The sequence below is a fragment of the Capricornis sumatraensis genome, chromosome 21, assembly GCF_032405125.1.
Source record: "Capricornis sumatraensis isolate serow.1 chromosome 21, serow.2, whole genome shotgun sequence".
NCBI classification, from domain to species: Eukaryota; Metazoa; Chordata; class Mammalia; order Artiodactyla; family Bovidae; genus Capricornis; species Capricornis sumatraensis.
The window spans coordinates 51,794,322-51,819,374 of record NC_091089.1 but is presented as its reverse complement, the minus strand read 5'-3'; the positions used below and the strand labels follow the sequence as shown (position 1 = coordinate 51,819,374).

At 49.5% G+C, this 25,053-nt stretch overlaps 1 protein-coding gene across 1 annotated transcript; it reads right to left on the bottom strand.

Moving 5' to 3' along the window:
- Positions 1-1,065: 1,065 nt before the first annotated feature.
- LIPG (lipase G, endothelial type) lies at positions 1,066-24,173 on the bottom strand. The gene is made up of 10 exons (XM_068994003.1): positions 24,077-24,173; positions 20,220-20,401; positions 18,388-18,567; positions 16,404-16,515; positions 11,084-11,305; positions 9,073-9,315; positions 8,114-8,234; positions 6,977-7,195; positions 3,230-3,334; positions 1,066-1,087 (listed from the first exon to the last, which is right to left on the bottom strand). Exons 1-10 carry the CDS (start codon positions 24,171-24,173, stop codon positions 1,066-1,068), a joined length of 1,503 nt encoding a protein of 500 aa, XP_068850104.1.
- Between the last annotated feature and the right edge of the window lie 880 nt (positions 24,174-25,053).

Here is a 25,053-nt window from a genome sequence, read left to right as displayed (position 1 = left end):
CTGGTATTTGAACAAGATAATTCAAGAAGGAACAAGGATGGCATTAATTACATCTTGGCATCTGCTGTGTGCTGGTTTCCATATGAATAGATATGTGTAATCCCCTCCCATCTTCCTACACAGAAGAGATTTTGCCAGTCATGTCCAGCAACTGGTCACCATTCTGTCCCCAAAACATATGACACTCTGCTGGTGATCAAAGATGTCACTCTGAAGGAGGATGCATGTCAACTATGAAGAAATAGGCAGAAACCACTTGAAGCCTCAGGGTCCCCAACTCTTACATCCTATAGCCCCTCAGTGCCCCTCGTGCATAGTCATGGATCATCTAAACTGGAAGGGAGTCTAGACATCCCAAACCCATCAGGCTTCAAATGAGGAGAGGGTCTGCAGAAATTTACCAAGGTGTCTACTGCCACCTGCTAACTGTCAGTGCTTAGCAAGTATTTGTCCAGTCAAAAAATGAGCAATGGAAAAAATAAGAAAGCCCATGATATGTGCTTTAGAGAGAAAGTTGGGGAGCAGGACGGAATAAAATATAATTGGGACAGATTACCGGTTACCCACTGAACCACAAGAGTGAGAGTTTCTGCACCTCCCGGACCTACTCTCCGCTCCCTGGGTGAACAAGGCCCCAGGTCCTGACACCAGCCAGCTCCCAGCAGAAAGACCTCTCACTCAAGTCAGGTGAGGCCAGGCAGTGGACAGCCTTCCACACAGAGGCTCTCAGAGCCCGTGACCCTTGTCAGGTGGAGCACAGGCTCATGCAGTCACTGAGAAACCAGCCCGGTGGATGCAGAGGTTGAGGCAGCGGCCCTTTGCTCTCGGACCTGGAGGGAGAGCAGTCCTAGAGCAGCAGCGGGGCCAGCAGGCACGGCGGTGCGCGCTCCCTGGCGGCGAGAAGTCCCAGCCTTCCCGGGAGGCACAGAGCTGCCCCGGAGAGCGGGCTCCTCCCAGTGCTCCAGGGACAGGGCCAAGCCGGGTCCTCCCATCAGGTGGCTCCTCCGCTGTAACGTCCCTCCACGGGCTTGGAGGTCGGGTGGGTGGGGGGCCCTGCAGGCACCCTCAGAGATGCTCCACGGTTGGACTGAAAGGAACCACGTGGGAGTGGAGTTGTTAGTTGGCTTCGCAGCTCTGCACCTCTGCTTACCACAAGACCAAGCTTTCTTCCACTCCTCTCCGCCTGTGTTACCTTCTTCCCTTTCAGAACAAATGGAGAGGGTTCTGCTCTTTCCTCCCCCTCCCCCCAGAAGCCACAGAATCAATTTGAGGAACACCACATGAGGGCCCACTCTGGATTCCTCGCTCCCTACATCTCAATGATGCCACCTGCATATTTAGCAGAATAATCACCTTCAGCATGCACGTATATGCACGTGCATGCACATACACACACACACACACACACACACAGGCAACCGCCGGGAAAATGATCAAGCCCTCTTTGCTTTGCTCTAAAAACACAGGAGAGCCTGCAGTATGACCGGAAGGGGGCAGAGTCTAAATCTCAGCTACACTAACGCACCATGGAACCTCTCGGAGCCTCAGTCTCCTTTCCTGTGAACAGATGAACAGCATTCATAGCTGGAGAGAGAATACTCCAGCCCAGAGATGTCACCACTTCCTGGCGTTAATTTATTACTGGGGAGCCTGTTGTTTTCTAGTCTTTTGAGGGCAAACGAAAGGACAACTTGTTTTCTCAAAGAGATAGTTTAAGAGAATTATGGCATTCTCAACTGTTAGGAAGTTCTGGAGTGGGAAAAAGAAGTATGTCAGAATAGCAATCCTTCCCGGGTATGCAATTTACATGGCTCTTCCAAGAATCAGTGAAGTAAAAATGTGTGGAAGCACTTGGAAAGGTATACATTTAAACACAGACATGAAGAATTAAAATTATTATCATAGCAGAAAATCTTGTAAGCCTACTCTAGACTGAGTCTCTTAATTACATGAGCAGTTTTCAGGATGCCACAAGTCCTGTGATCTCCAAGTGTGTGGTCACGGTGATGCTCCTGAACACAAGACAGAGCAGCCAGGATGTAGCTCAACCCTCAGGGCTGGCAGACAGCTAATCACAGGGGGACCCCGGCAAGGGTGCAGCTGCTTGATAATTGATATCTAGATCGAGGCAAGGTGACTCATCTGAGCAAGTGGAACCTCCACGCTCAAGAAAGAACACAGGCTTTCGAGTAAACCAACCGCTTCAAATCCTCACTCTGTTGTCACCAACTGGGGAACCTGAAAAGAGTGATCTAACCTCCCTGAGTCTCAGGTCCTCCAGCTGTCCACAAGGTTAACAGCACCAGCATCATGGACTTGATCAAAGGAAATGAGATGCTGTATGGAAGCACACACGCAGGGTGGGCACATCTACGTGCTGGGGAGCGTTGTTATTTAGTACCTCTGACTGGACCAGGGGTTGGGACCTGGGTGGGGGCGGTGTCTCCCTCCTGCTCAGCAGGCATTTAGGCTCAGAGGGTGTTGACTGAGGCCCCTTCTGAAAGGACCCTCTGCTTCATACCACAGGATCAGCCTTCCTCAATTCTGAAATGATGAGACTCCAGCACAGGGCAAGAGGGACACCAAAGCAAGATGACCCCTTTATCTGTTACAGCAACATGCACACTGAGCATTCCTGCTTCTCAGAAAGGGAGAAAGCTGGACTTCCCCAGTGATTAGAACTCCATGCTTCCAATGCAGGGGTCACAGGCTCGATCCCTGGTTGGGGAACTAAGATCCCATATGCCTCACGGCCAGAAAACAGAAAGGGGGAGAATTGCCTACTTAAATCCACTCACACCAACCTGGGTCCCAGAAAATCTTACAAGGGAAGCGAGCCTTGTGCTTCTCCCTAACTCCGCCTAACTCCCCACTCCACCCTGGTGCCCAGAAGGCAACCAGGAGCCCTGGAACTTCCCATGGCCCTGGTCACTACACAGAAGTTCAATCTAAGATGGGAACATGGGTACCAAGCTTGGGGACTTAGTCACTGAAAGACCTCATTCCAGCAGGACCACGGCTGTGACACCCACAGGGTGAAGCAGAACAAGAGGCAAAGAGACATTCACAGCATCCGACATCCTGTCACACCCAGCAGAAGGTCGGCCTCATAAAGGAAGGGACATTCATCTGCTTTTGTTGGCTTCTGTGTCCCAAGTGCCCGGACGCACGTCCAGCCTGAGGACCCGTCAGCAGGCACTGCATGAACCGCTGAGCACATCCTGCTTACCTGGTTTCATTTTTCATTCTCCAGCCATCCCGACACTTGTGAAACCAGAGCTCTTGGCCAGGCGATATAAGGGTGTTCTCAAGATCTTCTGCACAAAAAGTCAATCTAGAAGGAAAAAGAAACCACTGATGTAGCCAAAGCTCCAGGGGTAGGGACACGGCTGTGCATCAGCCATATGGTGCTTTCTGGATCCAAGGCAGATGGAGTAAGAAGAAAAGAGAAGTTTTCATCTCACCCATCCTGACTCAAGACCCTTCAGAACTCCCCACCGCTGCTACAAGCACACCAAAAGGGTTTCACTTTGATGTTTCCCGTGATTCGGCTCATGCAGCCTTTAATCACAACCCTTCCACCTTCTTCCCTCTGTCTGTCCAAATGGCCACCTGCCTTCCAAGGCATAGCCTCTCTGAAGCCTCCCTGATTGCTCAGGACCTTACTAAGCTAACCCTCTGTTGACTTCTCAGTTTAATGAATTGGCACATCCTTGTATAAATGTCGTTTGTGTTACTGTCGTTACTTCTTATGGCACAGAGTTAATAGCGAAGGTGTTATCTCATTGTAACACATTATATCCTGCCTTGAATAGCTGCGAATTCCTGTATCTGTAGGGGACTATAAACTCCTTGAGTGAAGGAACTCAAGGTCCCTCCAGCATGGTGTCCAGAAATACCCACTGACAAGCATAACTGGAACTCAGCTGTGAGTTAATAGAAAAGATTCAGGAAGTAGACAACAAAGATCACAGGAAGAATCAGTAGTCTTAAAACTATTTCAGCTAAAACATACAGCCCAACTTCCAGCCCATCAGCCTTGGTGATAAGTGGTCAGCGTGACCCCATGGCCTGTAAATCTGACCATGATACTTAGCAGTAGGACAAAAGTCACATTCTGAACAGTCTTCCAAACTTTTACCAGGAAACCCAAACAGCCCATAAACACCCATTACACTCAATCAGAAAATACAAATGAAAACAGCAGTAAGTGACCAAGTCACACCCAGAGGAATGGCAAGAATATCCACCAAAGGAAGGGGAAAAAGAGAACTTTTACTCATTGGCTGAGATGAAAAATTAGTCCAAGCACTTTTGAAAGGGATTAATATCCAGTCCAGTTAGTAAATACATATACTATAACCCAGTGATTTAACATTCCTCCAAGAAGCCCATGGGCTTCCCGGGTAGCTCAGCTTGTAAAGAATCTGCCTACAATGCAGGAGACCCAGGTTTGATTCCTGGGCCGGGAAGATCCCCTGGAGGAGGGATAGGCTACCCTCTCCAGTATTCTTGGGCTTCCCTGGTGGCTTAGACAGTTAAGAACCTCCCTGCAATGCGGGAGACCTAAGTTTGATCCCTGGCTTGGGATGATCTCCTGGAGAAAGGAAAGGCTACCCACGCCAAGGCAGGAGCTGCAGGAGACACGGGTTTGATTCCTGGGTTGGGAAGATTCCCTGGAGAAGGAAAGGGTAACCCATTCCGGTATTCTTGCCTGAAGAATCCCCATGGACAGAGGAGCCTGGAGGGCTACAATCCCTGGGGTCGCAGAGTCAGACACAACTGATTAACTAAGCACAGGCCCTGACCCATGTGCACAAGGAAAACGTCCCAGGATGGTCACCTCAGCACTACTTATGACTGCAGGAAAGCAACAACAAGGTAAATATTCAGCAGAACAATGGCGAAACTATTGTTTGCTCAATGATGGCTTGCGTACCGGAGTTAAACACGAATGATGCTCAGACTCTCAGTCATGTTTGACTCTTGGCGACCCCATGGACTGTAGCCTGCCAGGCTCCTCTGTCCATGAGATTTTTTAGGCAAGAATACCGGAATGGGTTACCCGTTCCTTCTCCAGGGGAGCTTCCCAACCCAGGGATCAAACCCGTGTCTCCCACAGCTCCTGCCTTGGCAGGCAGATTCTTTGCCACCGAGCCACCTGGGAAGCCTAAACATGAGTAGATGGGATCGATATGTGTTGTATAAATTTCATAAACTATGTTGAATGGAGAAAAGCAACTTTGAAAGGAATATCCACTCATGTAAACTTCAGAAGCAACCAAAACAATTCTACAGGTTGCGCATGGATACAAACAGAAGCAGTGAAAGTATAAACATCACGAAGAGGGAAACGCTCACATGTGTTAATGTTGGAAGATTAGTACAATTGATTTGGAAGGGCAGGAGTCAGGCAGCAGAGGGGCTTCTGATTCATCTGTAATGTTTTACTTTTTAAAATCTCATATCTGAAACCAATATGGAAAATGGTTCACATTTGTTAAGGCTTGGTGGTTTATTAGATTTGCTTCCATCTTTCAGGACTTCCCTGATGGTCCAGGGGTTAAGACTCCACGTTTCCACTACATGGGGCACAGGTTCGATGCTTGGTGGGGGAACTAACATTCCGTATGCTGTGTAATGTGGCCCAAAAAAAAAGTACCAAAAATAAAAAACGATCACATTTCAGCTGCCACACGTCGGCACAGGCTGCACTTTCAAGCGTCAAGAGAAGGAGAAAGACACACGATTATCTAGACCACAGCCTTTGTGCTAAAGTTCCCCTCAGCGGGCACCCACCCCTACTACACCCCAGTGCCCAGGTCTCTAGACCAGAATCACCCAGATGAGCGACCCAAGGCTCCACCCCTGCATGGCCAAGATGCAATGTAGGTGACGGATGGAAATGAGACACTTGAAGAACTGTAATGGAGAAAATGCCAGAAGAGGTACAGAGAGTGGAGCCTGCTTCCCATCGACCCTAGGCTGGCAGTGACCTCCCAGAGGCTGGCTGAAGGGTCTGGCCAAGGAAACCCTCCTCTCTTGATGAATGTCCTCCAGGTTTCCTGGCTCCCACTTAGCCAGAAGCTGCTCAGAGAGTCAAGGCACGTTTCAGGGGCTGATTTAGGTGTGGATTTCTCATGTTAGGCTTGGTTAACAGACATTGGGAAACTGCCAGCTGGCATAGCACAGAGGGATCGCTGTTCCTTGATGTTAGGGCCCCACCCACATCCTGGAGTCAGAGCTTCCCAAGGAGGGGTAGAATGCTCTGAAGATAGGATGTCAGGGAATCTAGGACCCCCACAGACCTCATGCAACTTCTGTTGCATGTACAGACCCCAGAGCAAACAGATTAACAAACAGCACTCCTGGTCCAGTGATTAAGAATCTCTGCTTCCACTCCAAGGGGCATGGGTTTGATCCCTGGTTGGGGAACTAAGATCCCACATGCTACTTGGTGCAGCTAAAAAAAAGTAATTGAACTCGTACTAGGGCGTATTAACCAATATTAAAACAAAAGAAGGCAGCTCTCCTGAAGCGCCCTGTCCAAGAGAAACCCCCTTCCTCCAGGCCAGCGCAGGACATGGCAAGTGGAACAAGGACTGGGTTCCAGCCTCCACTTGCCCACCCCTCTCAGCCCAGGGCCTGTGACCAGGGCACAAGCTGCACAAATTGATCTGGAATTCAGTCTTCTTTGCAAAGCATTTGTGGTTTTGCCCCCGTGCTTTGGATAGGAAAAGATGGAAGGTGCATGCTCGCAGGAGGAAATGACAACTCCCTCCAGTATTCTTGCCAGAGAATGCCATGGACAGAGGAGCCTGGTAGGCTACAGCCCATAGAGTCGCAGAGTCAGACACAATTGAAGTGGTTTAGCACGCCCTTCACATGTGCACTTATCCAAGAAAAGGATTTGCAGAGGCACATGCCCTCTGCTAACCATGGACACGGGACAGGAAGAGGGTCATGAGGAACTTACTTCTGCTGGGTTTCCCCAGACTTGACCCGGATGCGTCTGATATGCAGCTCCTGCTTGGAGCCGCGGGGCTGAGTCAGGTAGCTGCGAAGCTCCTTCCACAGGTTGTACCAGGACTGAGACTTGTCCTCCCACGTGAGTCTGATCTTCAGGAGGTCTCCCAAGTCCTCCTCGGTGTAGACTAGGAAGGTGTTGGTGGCATTCAGCCCGATCTGCTCCACCCTGCAAGGGGAGAGGAACGCTGGTCTCTGTCCCCTACCACCTGGAGACTGCAGCACCATGCGGGGTGACACGGTGACAGCCCTTGCCCCTCACGGATGGGAGAGAAATGGGCAAGAGGCCCCTCTCGCCACACCCTCCACGTCCCGGCAGCAGGACCAGCATGGAAGCTCAGCTGCGCCCCACACGAGCAGAGAGCTAACACCACGCACAGCACCCCGGCTTCCTATCCAATGCTCGGGAACCTGAGCATCTCATCATGTAGGCGACTTCCTTGGGGGGAACAGGACCAGGAAAGAACAGAAACGAGAAAAGTGAAAAGTCACATCCCCATTCAGCGACGTCTCGCCCCCTCACCCCACGGGCATCCATCTCCCCCTCTCCGGAACTCCCAGCCCCTCCTGTCTGTCCCTCTCACTCAGCACCTAGGGGAGCCTGCCTCTCCCCATCTGTGTGCATGAGTGTGTGCACACAAGTCTGGTCCCCCACGCTCAGCCCCCAGCCTTGAGAGCAAGTACTCTGATTGCATTTCTTGGCAATCCCAGCATTACTCAGCAGGGCACTCTGCACCTTACAAGTGCTCAACAGGTCTACACTGATTACCATGTGCCCCTCCCACAGATAATGGGAAATGGGCCACGGATAACATGCTTCAGGTTCCAAATTTCCTAAAGCCTCAGGAATCAGGTGTTGCCTGAATGAAACAGCAGTTTCTGCCCAGCTGATTCAGCAGATTCTCACGCTGCTGATTCACCCCAGGAGCTTCCCTCCCAGAAATGTTGTGAGCCCAGGGTTCCCGGGAGAGTGTGAAGCAGGAGGGAGGAACCATCCAGCGCCTCCCCTGCAAGTGCTCACATGCCCCTGCGCACCTCTCCGACTTGTTCTCTGTCCTGCACCCAGCAAAGAAAACCCATGACTTACATTTCCAAAGGCAGAACCTGGGAGTCTGTGTTGGTGCCATAAAGGGTGACATAAAAGGTGGGTTCCATTTCTCCCATGTTCTTGTAGCTGAAGACATGGATTTTCATCTGATAATGGTAAACTGCAGAGATAGCAGAACAAAGACATTTGTAAGCCTCGCTTGTCATCTTAGGATACCCTGACCCAAAGTGAGTCACCCACCACAGTGAGTTTTTAGGGACTGACATCCTTTTGGTCCAGCCCAACCTCTAACCTCCCTCTGACCTCATTCTCTCCAATGGCCTAAGAGGGCACTGCAGTATAGAAGGAGCCCTCTGTGATGACCTGGAGGGGTGGGATGGAGGGGGCGGGAGGGAGGCTCAAGAGAGAGATATATAAGTATATCCTGCCTTGAATAGGATATTCAAGTATGTAAGTATATATATAGCTGATTCACTGACACATATGGTAAAGCAATTATCTCTTCTATTAAAAATTTTAATAAAAGGAAGAAGGAGCCCTGAACTTGGGGTTTGGGAGAACTTTGGGGGACTCTGACCTAGATGCTTTTGAGCTATGTGATCTTGAATAAAAGAATAAGGTATTAACCTCTTGAACCTCAATTTCCTCATATGTAATATAATACCCACAAAACTTTTGGTTTTATAACATTTTATAAAAATGTAAGATGTCATTTCAATTCCCTGTTAGGCCTATCTCTGATCATTTTGATAATCAAATGAGAAAACAAATATGAAAAGCTAAATACAAGATAGAATTTTTAAGTTATTGCAATCATAGAGTGATAAGGAGCCCCCATCATTTACTTTTAAATATTTAACTTTCCTAGGGCATGCACATTATAATCTGGTTTGCAACGATGAGATCAAACTGTAGGAATGTGCTTGTTATAGAGCATGGTGTTCGGAAATAGGGAAAAGGTCCTTTCGCAGGGCAAGGCGGGCAGGGATGAAGGTTACCTCTGAAAGGCATGCCCGCCCGGGTTTTTAGGTACATTTTGCTGTTCCTCTTGTTCCTTGTTTTCTTGGCATTGTAGCCAATGCTATTACAACGGTTCTTCCTGCAACTGAGACAGATTCCCTTTTTGAAGCGGTTGGAGTCTGTGCACTGGAACGCAAAGCTCGGCTTGTCCTGATTCACCAGAGAGTCGACAAAAAGATGCACTGCCCGCTCGTGCTCACATTTCAGCACCTCTGCGATGGCTGGGAGAGAGGGAGACGGAGACGTCAGGACTGAGCTGCTCCTCGGTGATTGGCCTTCTCCATCAGCAAGCACTCATGCATCAGTTATCACTATTTTTCTTGTCACTATTCGTATGCTTGTTTGTGTCATTCTTAACACATGCTGTGCTTTCTTTAGAACTGGAGGCTAGTCCTGCCACTGAACTGCTTGCCCGCCAGGTAGGAAGACTGCACCGACACACACAAAGCAATAAAGAGCAAGGAAGTACGTAGGACAAGCACTAAACAGGGTGATGGAGGCCAGTTGTGCAGGAGGAATCACCAAGTCCTGATGGAGTTGTGTGGTCACAAAATACTGGAAACGGATCTAAAGCTAAACATCACCTAGTCCAGGGATCGGCAAACTACACCTTGCAGGCTGGTCCATTTTTAGTAAAGTCTTATTGGAACACAGCCACACTCATTCATTTGCCTGTTGTCTCTGGCTACTTCCGCGCTATGGCAGCAGAGCAGAGTTTTGAAACAGAGAGACTGATGGCTTGCAAAGCTGAAGATACTTACTAACTGACTCTCTAAGAAAATGTTTGCCAACTTCATTCTAGTTCTTTCAATTAGAGATGATGACCCACAGACCCTTAAAGCTGAAGTCATTTGCTCAGGGTCACAGAGCCAATTGGTTGCAAAGTTAGGAGCATAATTTGAATTTTTCTGACCCAGAGTAATCATTATTTCTTGCAACCAGAGGCTAAAGCCAATAGTTCTAGTAAATCCTGGGACCTTCAGAAACATTTGGCAAAGCTTCCCTTTTCCTTCCTCATTAACATCACCAGACTTAAAAAATGCCATCCTCTGATCACTTGAGGCAGAGCTGCACTCTCCTTGCATAAACTCCCAAGCCCCACAGGACCTCTTGGATGTTACATAACACCTTGGGAGAGGGCAACCTAAGACTGAGTGACAGAGTGGGGCATACAAACAGCAGAGCATCAGAGCAGAGAGAGCCAACTGGGGCCAAGACTTAGAAACCCTAAAAGACTGAGGATCCAAGGCAGTGAGCAAATGAGAAACCCAGCCCATCAGTTTCAGCAGCAAATTCAGTTCTCCCCAAGACTGCTGGGAATAGGCTTAGGCATTCAGGAAGACAGACTTGTTAGTGAGTGAGGAAGTGTCTTGATTTTACTTCTTTAAAATGTTATAAAAAATTAAATTACGGTGCATCCATGCTAAAGAATATTATACAACCTTTAAAAAGGAAAAAGGTAAATAGGTCTATGTACTCTGATGTCTAAGAATGTCCACAATATATACTAGGACTGAAAAAGGAAAGCTGCAGGACAACGTGATTTTGAAAAGTACCACACGCGCGCGCGCGCGCACACACACACACACACACACACACAAATAAATCTTCAAAGCAAAAAGCCTGGAAGGATACACACAAAATATCTATGTTGGCTACCTCTGGAGAATAAAAATAAGAGTGGGTGTGGGAGATGAGAGGGTATTTTTACTTCTTGCTGTAGGCAATTCTATAATGCTTGATTTTTTTCCCAACAAAAAGGTATTCCTTCTGTAACAATAATAACTATGACCTCAAAGCATAAGACAGCAGACCAGAGGCCACAGGAAGACTGTTGCAGGATGATGAACTGTAGGCTAAACAGTGTTGAAGGGCCACTGTGGGGAGAAGTGGGAATAACGAAATGGATGCTGTTGGGAACAATAATAGCTCGGGCTGATTCAGGAGGAGATGCAATAATTGAGTCAAAAGAAAAAATAAGGAACTCACTTCCATATGCGATCGACCCCAAGACGTCGTTGAGTCCACAGCCTGGCTGGAAGTCACCCCCGTTGGGGTAGATGTCGATGTGACCCACAGGCATCTGAATGCCGATGCTCAAGCCAAAGGAGCGCGTGTAGGTGTGCAGGACATCCACGAAGTCTGCGTCGTCAGGGGACAGCCTCTTGTGGATGTCTGCCCCTTCAAACAAAGGCCCAGCAGGATCCAAACCTACAGCAGAAGGGGGAGCCAAGACGGGCCATGTCAGGTGAGCGGAGACCCAGTGGATAGCTGAGTCTGCGAGCGCAGAATGAAGACGTCCGCACCGTGGGAATCCTGCACAGTTTGGTGCCTGCTGTATAGGAATGCTGGCTTTCTTCTCAAGACTCCACCTGACTCAATAAACTGGTCATGAGGTTCAACCGACATGTGGATCCAAGGAACCACAGACTGTTGGAACCGAAGCGGTTCTAGAAAGAACTTGGGCTGGCTGAAACTAAGCCATTCCTCCCTTTTATTCTGCCACTAGGAGCCTTCCACAACCTTGATCTTAGCCAAAGTTTGACAGAATAACTGAGCTACCTATATCTTCGAGAAGGAAGACTCAGTCTCCCCAAACTGAGCTATCTGCATCGGGACTTCCTCTTCCTCTTCTGCTAGTTATGAGTCAGGCCCAGGAGTGGAATGGCAAGAGCCGGGTGCACCAGAAATACTGAGCATCTGCAGGCTTCCAGAATTCCTCTCTTCTGTAGGCGCAAGCACAAAACCCTTTGCCTGCAACCCTTCTGTATCAAACAAACAAGCAACACTGCAGAGAGCTCTGGTTCTCAAATTTAAAACAGCACAAATATCTGTGGGGAGCTTCTTACAAATTCAGGTTCCACTGTGTAATTATGAAAAACTCTGGAAGGACACACAAGTCCCAGATTTCCTGTGTGTATGTGTGTTGGGAGAGAGAGCAGGGCAGGTAACCATGAAGATAGTGGCAACAACAGAGACAATTTCACTGTCTTTTATAATATCTGGGAACCACGTGACTATAAAGGGTTTCCCAGGTGGTGCTATGCCAATTCAGGAGATGTAAGAGACATGGGTTCAATCCCTGGGTTGGGAAGATCTCCTGGAGGAGGGCACAGCAACCCACTCCAATATTCTCCAGCCAACGACAGAGGAGCCTGGCAGGCCACAGTCTATAGTGGTGCAAAGAGTCAGACATGATTGAGGTGACTTAGCACACATGCACACAAGTATAAAACCCATTCCAAAATAGAATTTGCAAAGCATCAAATGCAGATTCCCTGCCCTCCAAGAGATTCTGATTGATAGGTCTGGTGTAGAACCAGAAAGGCTTATTCCCCAGGTGATCCTGGTGCAGAACCAGAAAGAAAGGCTTATTCCCCAGGTGATTCTGGTGCAGAACCAGAAAGAAAGGCTTATTCCCCAGGTGATCCCAAAACTAAGTGGTCTGTGGACCAGATTTTGGAAAAAAAAAAAAACTTCTCCCATGCCTCAGTACTATCTAGAAAATGAAATCTGAATGTCTTAATTCATATAGTTCATGTGCGATATTAAAAGAGTAAGTGCTTGTCAGTGTAAACACTAGCTACTATTACCAAGTAATTACGGGAGCTGAATTCAACCCAGCCTAAAAGGTTCTTTGTTTGCCCTATACACAGAGAAAGAGAGAGAGGACCTAGAGAAAGCGAAGAAAAGATTGTGTGCCATTGGGAAAGGTTTGTTTAGTCTAGAACAACAGTTCTCAACTGGGAGGGGTTTTGCTCCCAAGGGGACCCCCTGGCAACATTTGGCCATGTCTGGAGGCATCTTTGGTTGTCACAATTGAGAAAAGGGTGAGTAGAAGCTGCTGGCATCTAGTGAGTAGAGGCCAAGGATGCCGATAAACATCCTACAATGCACAGGTCAGTGCCCACACAAGTACTGTCTGGCCCCAAACATGAATAGTGCTGAGGCTGAGAAGCCTGGATCTAGAGACAGCAAGGTAGGGAGGAGAATGACCGAGAATAGAGCTGTGACAGCAGGAGATGGGTAATAGAACCCTGTTCCCCAGATCCCAGCGCACTGGAACCAGGAGGCACGCAGTGAGGCTTACGGAGGGTGATTTTAGGAGAAATGAAAGGCAGAGCTGTTGTTCAGAGTGGATAGCAAACCTGTGGAACTCACTACTCATGAGAACTGGTAATAACTGAAACTCTACCTAGTTTCTAAGAGAAGTTTAGAAATATGTATGAATGACAGAGGCAGAAAGAGAGCCCAGGCTGCCTGGGGGCTCCTCTCTAGCCCAGGACCTAAAAGAAAGACAGCGCAAAAGCAGTGGCCTCCCTGAGAAGCCCTCGATGACTCTTTTTAGCAACTGAACGGACCCAGTACTGACACAGGTGGCCTCTCCCTGCCTCTCACCATGTGCCCTGAAGAAAAAAAGAAAGAAGAGAAGCATTTTGCTTTGCAGCCAATAAGAGGGGGGCTCTTGCATCAGTGAACAAAAGTCTCCACCAGACAGTCAGCGCTATGGAAACCAAGCTGGGCCAGAGGAATGCCGCTGGCTGACAGGGCTTCTCGAAAGGCCGGCTGGCTGGCAGGCTGAGCCTTCGCCTCCCCAGGCTGACCCTGCCTGACACGTAGCCAAGGCCCACAAACCCCGCGGGAAATTTGCACAATTTGCTTAAGTAGGAAGGAGAGGGTGAATGCATCCAGTCCAAAAAGAGAGGATGGAGAAGCAGCCCTCCTTCCATTCAGTCAGACTCCCCCAGAGGTGTCCTGTCCAGCAAATGGAATACACACCTGCATGCGTATGCACACACTCTCTTGTGCACACACATAACGCCCAGGAGAACCTCTGCCTCCTGGCCTGGCAGGAAACTGTCACAGCTGCTGCTTCCCTGCCAGCAGGAGGCCGGCAGCATGGCCCAGGGGTGAGGCGCAGGCCCAACGGCCCGGGTCTGCATCCAGCTCTGCCATCAGGGTGTCAAATACCGGGCCTGTGATTTAAGCCCTGAGTCCTAGCTTCCCCATCTGTAAAATGAAGCCCAAAGAATTCTTTGGCCTGGATGCTATATGGCTTACAGATGGCACAAAGGACCGGTTACACACTGAGTGCTTGACATTGGGTTGCATCTAGCCCACAGCCTGCAGCTGGCCACTTAGTTCTTGAATGAACAAATCTGCTTGCTTCTTTCTTTATAAGTAACAAAATGCAAGTACAATTAGAAACCTATGACCTCTTCCCTAGCGGATCAGGGAGTTCCCTCAGAAGCCTAAGAGGGTAAAACTCCAGCAGACCCCAAGTCCACAGTTCTCTGATCCAAGCAAGACTGGGGTTCAGGTACCCCGTGCAGGCCCAGGCTAAGGACCCCTACTGGCCTCTGTGCAGCAGCCTCCCTGGCTTCTGGACTCCACACAAGCTGCCATCTCTGGTCCTCTTGCCAGTCAGGACCGCCCGGTTCCCAGGCCCATGGGAAGTCTGAGGGGTGAGGAGAGGGCACAGGTCTCCCTCATCAGACATGCATGGCAACATGCGTCAGGTCAGCCAGATGCCCCTGAGGTGCTGCCTGGCAACTGGACAGAGGCCACTCCTTGTCATGTTCGCCCCGGGGCCCCGCTCTGCAGAGAGTCTGCAGAGAAGGGGCCGCACTCCGGACAAGCTGGCCCCCACACTCCCTGCAGATGGCCCGAAATACTGATCAGCATTCTGCCCGAGAAGCCCTCATCTCAGCAGCTCCCACCCAGACAGGCAGGGGGAAGGAACCAGAACGCTCTGACGAGCTCCATCCCACTTCAGATTCAGAGACAGGGAGAGGGAGGATCTGCCGTCTGTCTCCGTTGCCAAGGACACTGGCCCTGGGGCCCTGGCGGGGGCTGTGTGTGCTGCCTTTGCACACAGCCAGCCCAGCTCTGCAACACCAGGCCTCTCCTGGGGGCGAGGAGGAGGCACGCAGACAATAGAACCCAGAGGGGCTCGAGGCCCGTGGGCTTTGCTCCAGCCAGGAGTTACTGAGTAGTCACCTGTGGCCACACTGCCCGTTGGACAGTTCAGGCCCCGCTGACTTGAAAATCAAAAGTGAAGCTCTCAAGTTATGCTGGATCAAACAGTTGGATCGAAAGGAGTGTGTGTGTGTGTGTGTGTGCTCATTAGACTTAAGCCCGGGGACAATGATTTGAGGAGGGCGACTAAACCTCACAAATGTGACTGCACCGGGTCTTCGTTGCAGCGTGCAGGATCTGGTTCCCTGACCAGTGATTGAACCCGTGCCCCTTGCATGGGGAACAGAGTCTTAGCCACTGGACCACCAGGGAAGTCCCTCTATATAGTTTCACATCTACCCCGCTGGCTTGTTGAAACTCGACCTGTACTAAGTCATTCTTTAGCTAAGGACTCCCTTCTACCTGAGTCCTGTTTCAAAATGAATACACATGGCCAGGAAGGAAATGATTACTTCTTTCCTTCTGGGTGACCAGTTGGGCCCTCAATGTGTTGGAGGTGTGCGGGAAGCAGGGAGGGAGAACTAACCAAAGAATGCTGGCAGGAGGGCAAAAATTCAGGGCAACAAATTTGCCTCTGACTTTCTCCTAGAGGAAGCTCTATGTATGTGTTTCAGGGGCCTCTGAGTGGGAAAGAGTCCTTCCCACTTTTCCCAGTCACTAGATGATGTAAATATTTAAATCAAATTCTCACATCAGAAGATCACCAACTCTGCCTATGGAGTGTGTATCTCTCTAAATAAACTCAGTTTCACTTAAAAAAAAAAAAAGCACCTCAATAAGATGGAAAATTCGACTTTCTATTGCCAACCTGGGTACCACTACCAGAAAGGTCCCTTTAAGGACAAAGTTTAACCACACATTTTAAACAGGTCATTATCACTAATAAGTAACACCAACCAAACACTGGAAAGAGGCTCTTGGTGAATGAAATAGAAGTCCGAGGCAGAATTCAAACCACAAGCCACACTACTCATTCCTTTCCCTTGAGCTCCTGGAGCGTGGCAGCAGAGACTGAGTGAGCGGCAGAGCTTGCAGGCCGGGCTTTACCCCAGGGCTGCCCTTGAGTCTCTTCAGCTGTCTGGGTGCTTCCTCACCTTTTGCACTAAACCAGTGGTTTTCCAAGCATGCTCCCTGGTGCTCAGGGACCCAGAGATTCCTCCTGAGAAGGGGGAGGCTCAAATAACAAACTTAACACTACCCACAGATACCCAGCTTTAACCAGAACATCCTTCTATCTGATTCATATATTGAAGTCCTGCACAAGTTCAGTTTTCCAAGGGCTCCGGGAGGGAGCCCCAGGAGCAGCCCTGAGTGAAGGAGCCATGCTTACCCGTGATTCTGCCCACCGTGCCTTTCACGAAGTTGCCCGCGTACCCGGCCACGTGAGCTCCGAGGCTGTAGCCAATCAAGTGAACATTCCCAAGAGAAAAGTCCTCCTTGCCCTGCAGAAAGTCACAGAAGGGAAGGAGTGAGGAGGCTGGTCCTGAGCACACAGGTTGCCAGCAATTCAACAGCAGTCATGCCAGGGAAGGGACAAGGAGCCTGGAGGTGGCTGGTAGCACTGGCAGGGCAACATGGATGGGACACAGCCAGGTAAGGGGAGGTGGAAAGGGCTTGGTGGTACTTCAGTCACCCTGCACTGGGGACAGGGTGCAGGTTGTGACTAGAAGCTGCATACCTGAAAGTGAAGGTCACTCAGTTGTGTCTGACTCTTTGCAACCCCGTGGCCTATACAGTCCATGGAATTCTCTAGGCCCAAATGCTGGAGTGGGTAGCCTTTCCCTTCTCCAGGGGATCTTACCAACCCAGGGATCGAACCCAGGTCTCCCACATTGCAGGTGGATTGACAGCTGAGCCACAAGGGAAGCCCAAGAATACGAGATTGAGTAGCCTATCGCTTCTCCATCAGATCTTCCCAACCCAGGAATCAAACTGGGGTCTCCTGCACTGCAGGCAGATTCTTTACCAACTGAGCTATGAGGGCCCTTCCCCTACACGTTTCTGGCAGTGTCTAAGGTGGGGATGGGTAGCAGTGCAGAGGTCAAAGCCACCGGACAAACTGGAGACTAAGTGCCAGACACGGTCTGCAGCAGGGTGCTCCCTACCCATTCTCTTAGGCCCAGGAGCTGCCCACCTCCTCGTCGCCAGCCTGTCTGGGATCCCAGAGTCGAAGCATCAGACCTTGATAGGGAAGGCACTCAGTGATGAGGGTGAGGGGGGTTTGACCCCATGGCTCAGGAACCAAGCTCAACTAAACAACCTAGGCAGAAGACTGAGGACTATTTGAGAATCCTGACCAGAATTTTGCCACAATTCATCAGATTCATGGGCTTCTAAAGGAAAGTCAGGTTAGAATTGCCCAGATAATTGAGTCACTCCGCCAGTGTATCCCTGCCTCCCATTAAGTCCACTGAGCCGGGGCAAATCGTCAACCTATAAAAGTAAATGTAAGACCTCAAGATCTGTTTTCCATGTATATTTTATGCAAGGCATTAGGCTGCATTTGTTTGAACCAACCCTTCCCACCCTCAGCCCAGCCACCCTTCAGAATAAGAGCAGACATCAGTAGGTATTTAAGATTACAAGGTTTTGGGCTTCTCTGGTGGCTCAATGGTAAAGAATCCACCTGTCAATGCAGGAGACACAGATTCCCTCCCTGATCTGGGAAGATCCCGCACATCTCGGGGCCGCTAAGCCCGTGTGCCACAACTATTGAGCTTGTGCTCTAGAGTCTGGGAACAGCAACTACTGAGCCCATGTGCTGCAACTGCTGAAACCCGACACTCTGTCCACGGGATTTCCCAGGCGATAAAACTGGAGTGGGTAGTCATTTCTTCCTCCGAGGGATCTTCCCCACCCAGGGATCGAACCCACATCTGCTGCCTTGCAGCAGAGCCATCAGTGGAACCCTCACAGGAGAATCCACCTCAATGAGAAGCCTTTGCACCGCAAGCGGAGAGTAGCCCCCGCTCGCTGCAGCTAGAGAAAGCGCGTGCAGCGATGAAGACCCAGCACAGCTGAAATTAATTAATTAAATTTTTTTAAAAAAAAAAGATTACAAGCTTCCGAAGGCATCAGCAAGTAAATTCCTGCAAGGAAAGTAACAGGAAAAATCCAGAAATGAGTCAATAATTAGAAAGCTTTCTAAAAGTTCCAGCTTCCAAAATATTTCAAGCGATACTTAATTCAGTAAAAATTTGAATCTCAAAGATATTCTCGGTTCACTGTAATAATCCGATCTTTGTTTCCTAAAAGGGTTCGGATTCAAGATCCTTCTCAGAAAAGGAGATGATTCCCTTCAGTCCCATTGTTACCTGAAGCCAGTCGAGCATCTGTGCGATGCTGAGTCCCACACCCCTTGTGTTATTGACCGCATCTACGTAAAGCTGGTGAGCCAGTGGGAGCCAGTCCACCACCACGACGTTGGCTCCTTTCTCTCTCGTCTGCAGGGCTGACACCAGTTTGTACAACCAGTTCTCAAACATGCCACTCATCTGCAGAGAAAACAGGACTTAAAAAAAAAATTCTTTCTCTGGGTTTGAAAAATACTAGTGAATATGAAATTCAGTTCTGTGACCCTTTCCCGCAGCCATGGAACATTCACATTGGTCCCCCAGACACCAGCGCTTGCCCATGAGCGGGGCCAGCCACAGTCAGGATTGCTATGTGAGCGAGTGTCTTCCATTGCCCTTGATGACGCCTCCAGCTTTTCCCATCGAAAATGTCCAAGCTGGTATCCTGTGTTCCTGCCCCACTGACCAATAGGGCTGCTATGGGATACGTGCTGGTGGCCAAGCCAACCCGAGGTTAGCCCTGTTACAGTCAGGCAAGTAAGTGACCTGGTCCAGCATTCAGAAGCAGCTGAGAAGGGTTGCCCTGGAGAATGGGTTTCTTTCTCAGAGATGCAAGGAGATTCTGTCTCTTAGGCAAATGCCGAGTTAACAAATGACCCCTTCCCACAGCCCATCTCTGCCATCCCTCTTGACCCTAGAGGAGGGAAGATCTGTTGCTGGAATCCCAAATTAGAACTCAGAGCACATTTTCTCACAGAAACAAAGTGTAAATGGTGACTAGGTCCAGTTGTAAACCTATCCATGGGTGCATTATTAGATAAATAGATTTCCTGTGCCTGGCCTGGGAACCCAAAGGCCATTTACAATCTTGCTTCTATGGGAAACTGCTGTTCCAAGTTCCAAACAGATTACAAAAGAACCTTCTGGAATGTGTTTGTCGGTTGCAGGCAGTTTGTATTTGCATTTTGACCAGGGGGGCCTTTAAAAGATCCAAATGGATGATTATAATCATAGGCTGTGAGGTGAGGATGGGCAGACAGGCCCTTAATGATCCCTTCGATTGCATTTGGTACATAGGTGCCTACATAACACCGCCTAGCCAGGCCTGACCCCAACAGTTGGTGATAGACCTAAAGAACCAGCAAGCATGTAACGGATATGAATTTCTCATCATTAAGGGGAGGAACGTCCCCTCCCAATTAGCCCAGGCAGAAGCCTGCTCACTTAACAGTGCCATTTTCCTACAGACTGTCATTAGATGAATGGATAAATCCCTCGCTGGTCCAAAGCTTCTGAGGCCGAGCATTAAAGCCCTTTTTTTGTTGAAGTTTGTTATGGGCTTTTTGATGTGAATGGCTCAGCGAGGGCATAGAAAGACTCCAGTGGCTTTAAATGGAACTATCTCTATGCAAACAGGAGGGCACCGTGCCAACCAGGGCCAGCCAGCCAGGCCAGCTGGCTCCTCACAGACTCTCTGAGCCAGTCAAGTTGCTTCAGTTCAGCTGAGCTCTCGCAAAGGGATGGCCCCCGTGAGGCAGCGGTTGACCAATGTAATTAAGTGTAATTAGAGGGTCCCTTAAGAGCCAGTGGAGCTAGGCTACTGCCCTCAGGAGAGCCACTTTCTGAAAGCCCACTGCGTGCCAGCATTAAATGCCACCCTGCTGGAGTCCAGATTGCCCCCTCAGCAAAGTGCCCATTACATTCTTCACAGCTGTCTGAAATACAAGCAGCCCACAAGAAAAGAGGGGGAGAAAGAGCAGAATCTGGAAGCACCAGTATGCTTTTTAATTGACCAAAACAAAGGAGACCAAATTCCATGTAGAGCTGGAGAGCTACCTCCCCCCTAGGCTCACCGTCCATCCGTGAATGATGAAAAAGGTCTTGGCTGTCACGTTGAAGCCACAGTCCTCTAAGGGCTGGCTGCGGCCAAGGGAGAGATCGCATCCTTCGTGCTCTGGGTCCTCCGAGGTGCGGAGGTTAAATCTCACAGGAGGTTTGGCAGCAGTCGGTACCACCCTGGATTTGTTGAACTCATCTGGGGAGAAAGAAAAGAGCGTGTGGTAACCAGCAGGCCTGGGTGGTGAGAGCTCTGGGGTCCAGTTCTTGTTCACTCTTGAGCAAATTACTTAACCCCTCTGGGTTTCAGCTTTTACATCTGCTGAATGTTTCCATCTCATCTCACAGAAGAGTTGCAAAGATGTTATAAAAGGCACACCTCACCAAAATTTAAGTGTTAATTAGTCGCTAGTATCAACTACTGTAGGGCTTCTTACCCTGGCCCAGAGGATCTCCACAATGCAGGGACCAGGGTTCCATCCCTGGGTTGAGAAAAGCCTCTGGAGGAGGGCATGGCGACCCACTCCAGTGTTCTTGCCTGGAGAATCCCCTGGAGAGAGGAGCCTGGTGGGCTACAGTCCATGGGGTCGCAAAGAATCAGACTCAACTGAGTGACTAACACACACAAACACACACATCAATGACTGAATCTGAAGTAAAGAAGTCTCCCTTACCTTCCTTCCTTCTTTCTAATCCAAATGAGCTCTCTTTCCTTCCCTCAAGCTACTAATTTCAGAGAACGGGTCCTCAATTCTTCTCTTGAAATGCTTGGGACCACTTGCATTACTGGAGAAGGAAATGGCAACCCTTTCCAGTATTCTTGCCTGGAAAAGTCCCATGGACAGAGGAGCCAGGTGGGCTACAGTCCATAGGATCTCAAAGAGTCAGACATGACTGGGCAACTACACTTTCACACAGACTTACATTTCAGAATTCAGAAATTTTCACATTTTAATCAGGTATTATGATGTGTGTATATACACATATATATATAGACACACACACACTATATATATATATATATATGTGTGGTTTGGGGCATTCCTCATTCATCAAACACAACAATAACATTTCTGTAAGGAAATACATGAATACTCATACTCAAGGGTGAACAAAAGAAAAAGAAAAAGATTTTAAAGACCATCTTGTTGGTTCAGGTCAGTTTGGGATGCCAATTGTGTAAGAATTCAGGTTAGGTAAGGCCAGGCCTTGCTGCCAAACAAGCTACCAGTCAAATTTTTCAGTTTTGAAAGATTTTGGAATTGGAGGTAAGGAACTTTGACCTTTTAAACACTGGGCTTCCCTACTGCGCCCACGTCAATTCTGGCACTTACCCCAAACACCTCATGCGACCTCAGTGCTTCTTGCAGTACCAGACAGGTGCCAGACACTTTTTTACCTTATTAAATAAATTATCAAAGCCATAGAGATGCTCGTAAGAGCAGTAAAACCTCTCCTTTCAGCTCCATCGTGTACACACACACACAGCACTATCTAGGAGATGGCCCTACTTCAAAACACAGCCCATGTTACTGATGGTCCCAAGACCTTTTAACACTAGGTACTGTCATCATCAGGGCTTCCCAGGTGAATGTAGAAGATAAGGGTTTGATTCCAGGGTCAGGAAGATCCCTTGGAGGAGCAACCCACTCTAGTATTCTTGCCTGGAGAATCCCAGGGACAGAGGAGCCTGGTGGGCTGCCATCTATGGGGTCGCACAGAGTCAGGTACGACTGAAGTGACTTAGCAGCAGCAGCCCTGTTCTAATCATCCAGGATACCACCCCTGATATCAGGCTAGGAAATTAGACAGTCAAATTGTCCAGTCACCCAGAAATCAAGGGAAAATGGACCAAATGACCATACCAGGAGCTTAATTATCCCAGAGTTAAAAAGAAAGGAAAAAAAACACAAACAAATGGAGTCATGGAAAGAGAGACTACAGTGATAGAGGGGTTGGTGGTGAAGAGGCCAAGGGGGAGGACGTACCAGGTGTAAAAAGGATAAGGTTCCAGAAAATGCAACTAAATACACATGAGCAGAACTCTGTCATTAATGAACAAAAGCCCCAACTGGCAGAAATTTGAACCATGGATATAATTTGTTCAAAATCTCCCAGTTTCCACCTGGATAGCCACTCATAGAGACCAGATGGGAAGTCTAGGGAAAAAGCAAAGAGAGTCTGCTGGCTTCCCAGCACTGACTCATGGATAAACCCACATAAGGTGAACATAAAACATTCACTTTAGCACCTGGCTCTCTCTGACCCCACAGTTCTCTAGCTCATTTCTACTACTTCCAGCCAGCATCACTTCTGCCTCTGGGAGGGACTTCATAGTCGTCCTTCATCCAGATGTCCCCAAGCTCATCCTCTCCTCTCCTCCAATTCCTTGCTCAGAAGTCAGCTTCTCAGTGAGGGAAGTCTGGTCACAGACTAAAGCTATACCACCTTCTCCCTCCAGCCCTCTGTACCTTCCTCCTCTCCTTTATTTTGCTCCATGACACTGAGCACTATTTCTATGTTTTAAGAAGTTGACTGGCTATCTTCTCATCACTGAAATGCAAGATTCCTGGGGGTGTGGGTTTACACCTGTTTTGTTCACTGCTGTATCCTCTTAGAAGCCTGTGTGCTCAGTTGCTCAGTTATGTCCGACTCTTTGGGATCCCATGGACTGTAGCCCACCAGGCTCCTCTGTCCATGGGGTTCTCCAGGCAAGAATATTGGAGTGGATTGTCATTTCCTCCTCCAGGGGATCTTCCTGATCCGGGACGGAACCCACGTCGCCTGTGGCTCCTGCATTGGCTGGGAGATTCTTTACCACGGCGCCACCTGGGAAGCCCCACTCCTAGAAGGGTTCCTGGCAAATAAAGACTTCTTTGAATGAAGGAAATAACCCCCAAATACTTAGAATCACAGAACATAGAAGTTGAAAGGAATGTTAGCATTTTATAGGAGAGGAACTAGAGATGAAACCTACCCTGGTTCAAGTATACCAGAGTTGGGAATGTGTTAAGTAATTTTTCCATTCATTCAGATTAACCCTCCTGCTCATACATAAGCAACTTGGACCAACATCATTTGACCCAGTCTGCAGTTCCTTGAGTCGCAAAGAGTCAGACACAACTGAGCGACTGAACTGAACTGAACAACAGGATAGTAGAAGATGAGCTAATAAGATATGCCTCAGGGGTTCCCCACTCTCCTCTGCTTAACCGACTGACCTGGTACTCCTGTGGGGTGACCCTACCCTTGCTCCTCCAGGGCATGCTTTCTCCAATAGAAGAGACTGAAAAAGGAAAGCTGGCAGCTGGAAGGAAGAAAGGTAGCAAGAGGAGGAGCGAAGGCTGGAAAGACTGCTGGAGAGGAGGAGGAGGCTGGCAGCCTGGGGTTCTCTGTCCAAATTACCCACCAAATCCTCCCCGAAAACGCTCCTCAAACCAGAGCCAGCTACCCTGGCGCCTAAAATTTCAAAGCACCTAGCCGAGATTAAAAAGAAGAGCGCCAGATGACAGCTCTTTCTAACAACCTTCTTGCCTGGAAAACCCGCAGGTTCAAAGAGGAGGGCAAGGTTGAAGAGCTGCTGGCAGCCAACTCTGCTGGCTGGACAGCATCGATAAGAGTGCATATTAACGGCAAAGGGGTGGAGCCGGACCGAGCGCGGGGGAGCACACCCGGCAGCCGGCAGGCTCTGGGATGCCCTGGTCAGAAGCGCCGAGGAACAAGCGAACTGCAAGACCAATTAGGAGGAGCGAATGGACAGCGCAGGCGGAAAGCAGGGAGGATGCTGCAGGATCGAGGAAGAAGGGCAAGACAGAGGGCACTGGCCCCGAAAAGAAGCTCTGGGGGTGGTAATGAAATAAGTGAAATAAGTTACCTTGCAGCCGTCCCTCTGGACCAAGGGGTATGGGGTCTCCCGTGGCAAAGCAACAATAGGCGCTCCACAGGCAGAGCTGAAGAACGGTGTTTCTCATCCTTACCACCCCCTCGCACTCCCTTCTCCAAACTGGGACTTTTAAAAAGACTGAAAAAACAAGACAAAAAACACCTCTCGAAGTTTCCAGCGGTCCAAGCCTGTAAAACCCCAAGTGGGAAGCCCTCGCTCCACCAGAGAGCGGTGGCCTTAGACAGCTGAAGGTGGAGAAGACGGAAGATGAAAACTCGGCTAAACTCAGCCGCGGGGTGGTGGGGGGAATGTGAAGGGGCTTGAACCAGAACCAGACCGGCCCTCTCTCGGGCGCCTGCCCAGGAAGCCAGGGCTCGCCACTGTCACCCAGCGAGCTCCCGGCGAGGTACTTTTTAAGTATTGGGAGTCATCTGATCCATCGCCAGATGGTGATTTGCATAATTTATTCCCTTCCCCGGGCTCTGATTGGTCACACCTTCGCTGACTCCAGAACCAAAGACTCCCCAAAGTTTGAATGAAAGCGCCGCACACTCACCGCGTGGACACTCAGCAAGCGCAGGCTTGTTTCCTCCCCAACCGGCTCCGGGGGCAGCAGCGCTTTCACCACCCTACTTTTTCCCAGTGTCCATTTCCGGACCCTAGATTCTCTGCCACCCCCTGCAGCTCCAGGGGAGTCTTTGCCCCATAGCCCTGCTCGCTCTGTGATCGCGATCCCTGGAGAAGGAAGGTTGCCCTCCCCAAGGCGCAAAGCCATCCGCGCGCGCGCACAATGCTCTCTCCTCGCCCCGGGCCAACGGTCCGAATGGAGAAAAGACACCTGGTCACCCTGTGATCCTTCTTTACTCCCTTTCCTGCTGCGAGCGAGGCCCGTGACAGGTGCAGACTGCGCGATCCGACAATAACCGGGCAGAGTTAAGAGGCTGTGGGCGGTAGCCTGGGTGTCAGAA

Coding starts and splice junctions, on each gene's coding strand:
- LIPG (XM_068994003.1), bottom strand. CDS start 24,173: ATGAGAAACACCGTTCTTCAGCTCTGCCTGTGGAGCGCCTATTGTTGC. Junction 9,316..11,083: donor GGGGTCGATCGCATATGGAA/GTGAGTTCCTTA, acceptor CCTCTCTCCCAG/CCATCGCAGAGGTGCTGAAA. Junction 8,235..9,072: donor GGCGGGCATGCCTTTCAGAG/GTAACCTTCATC, acceptor CTATCTCTGCAG/TTTACCATTATCAGATGAAA.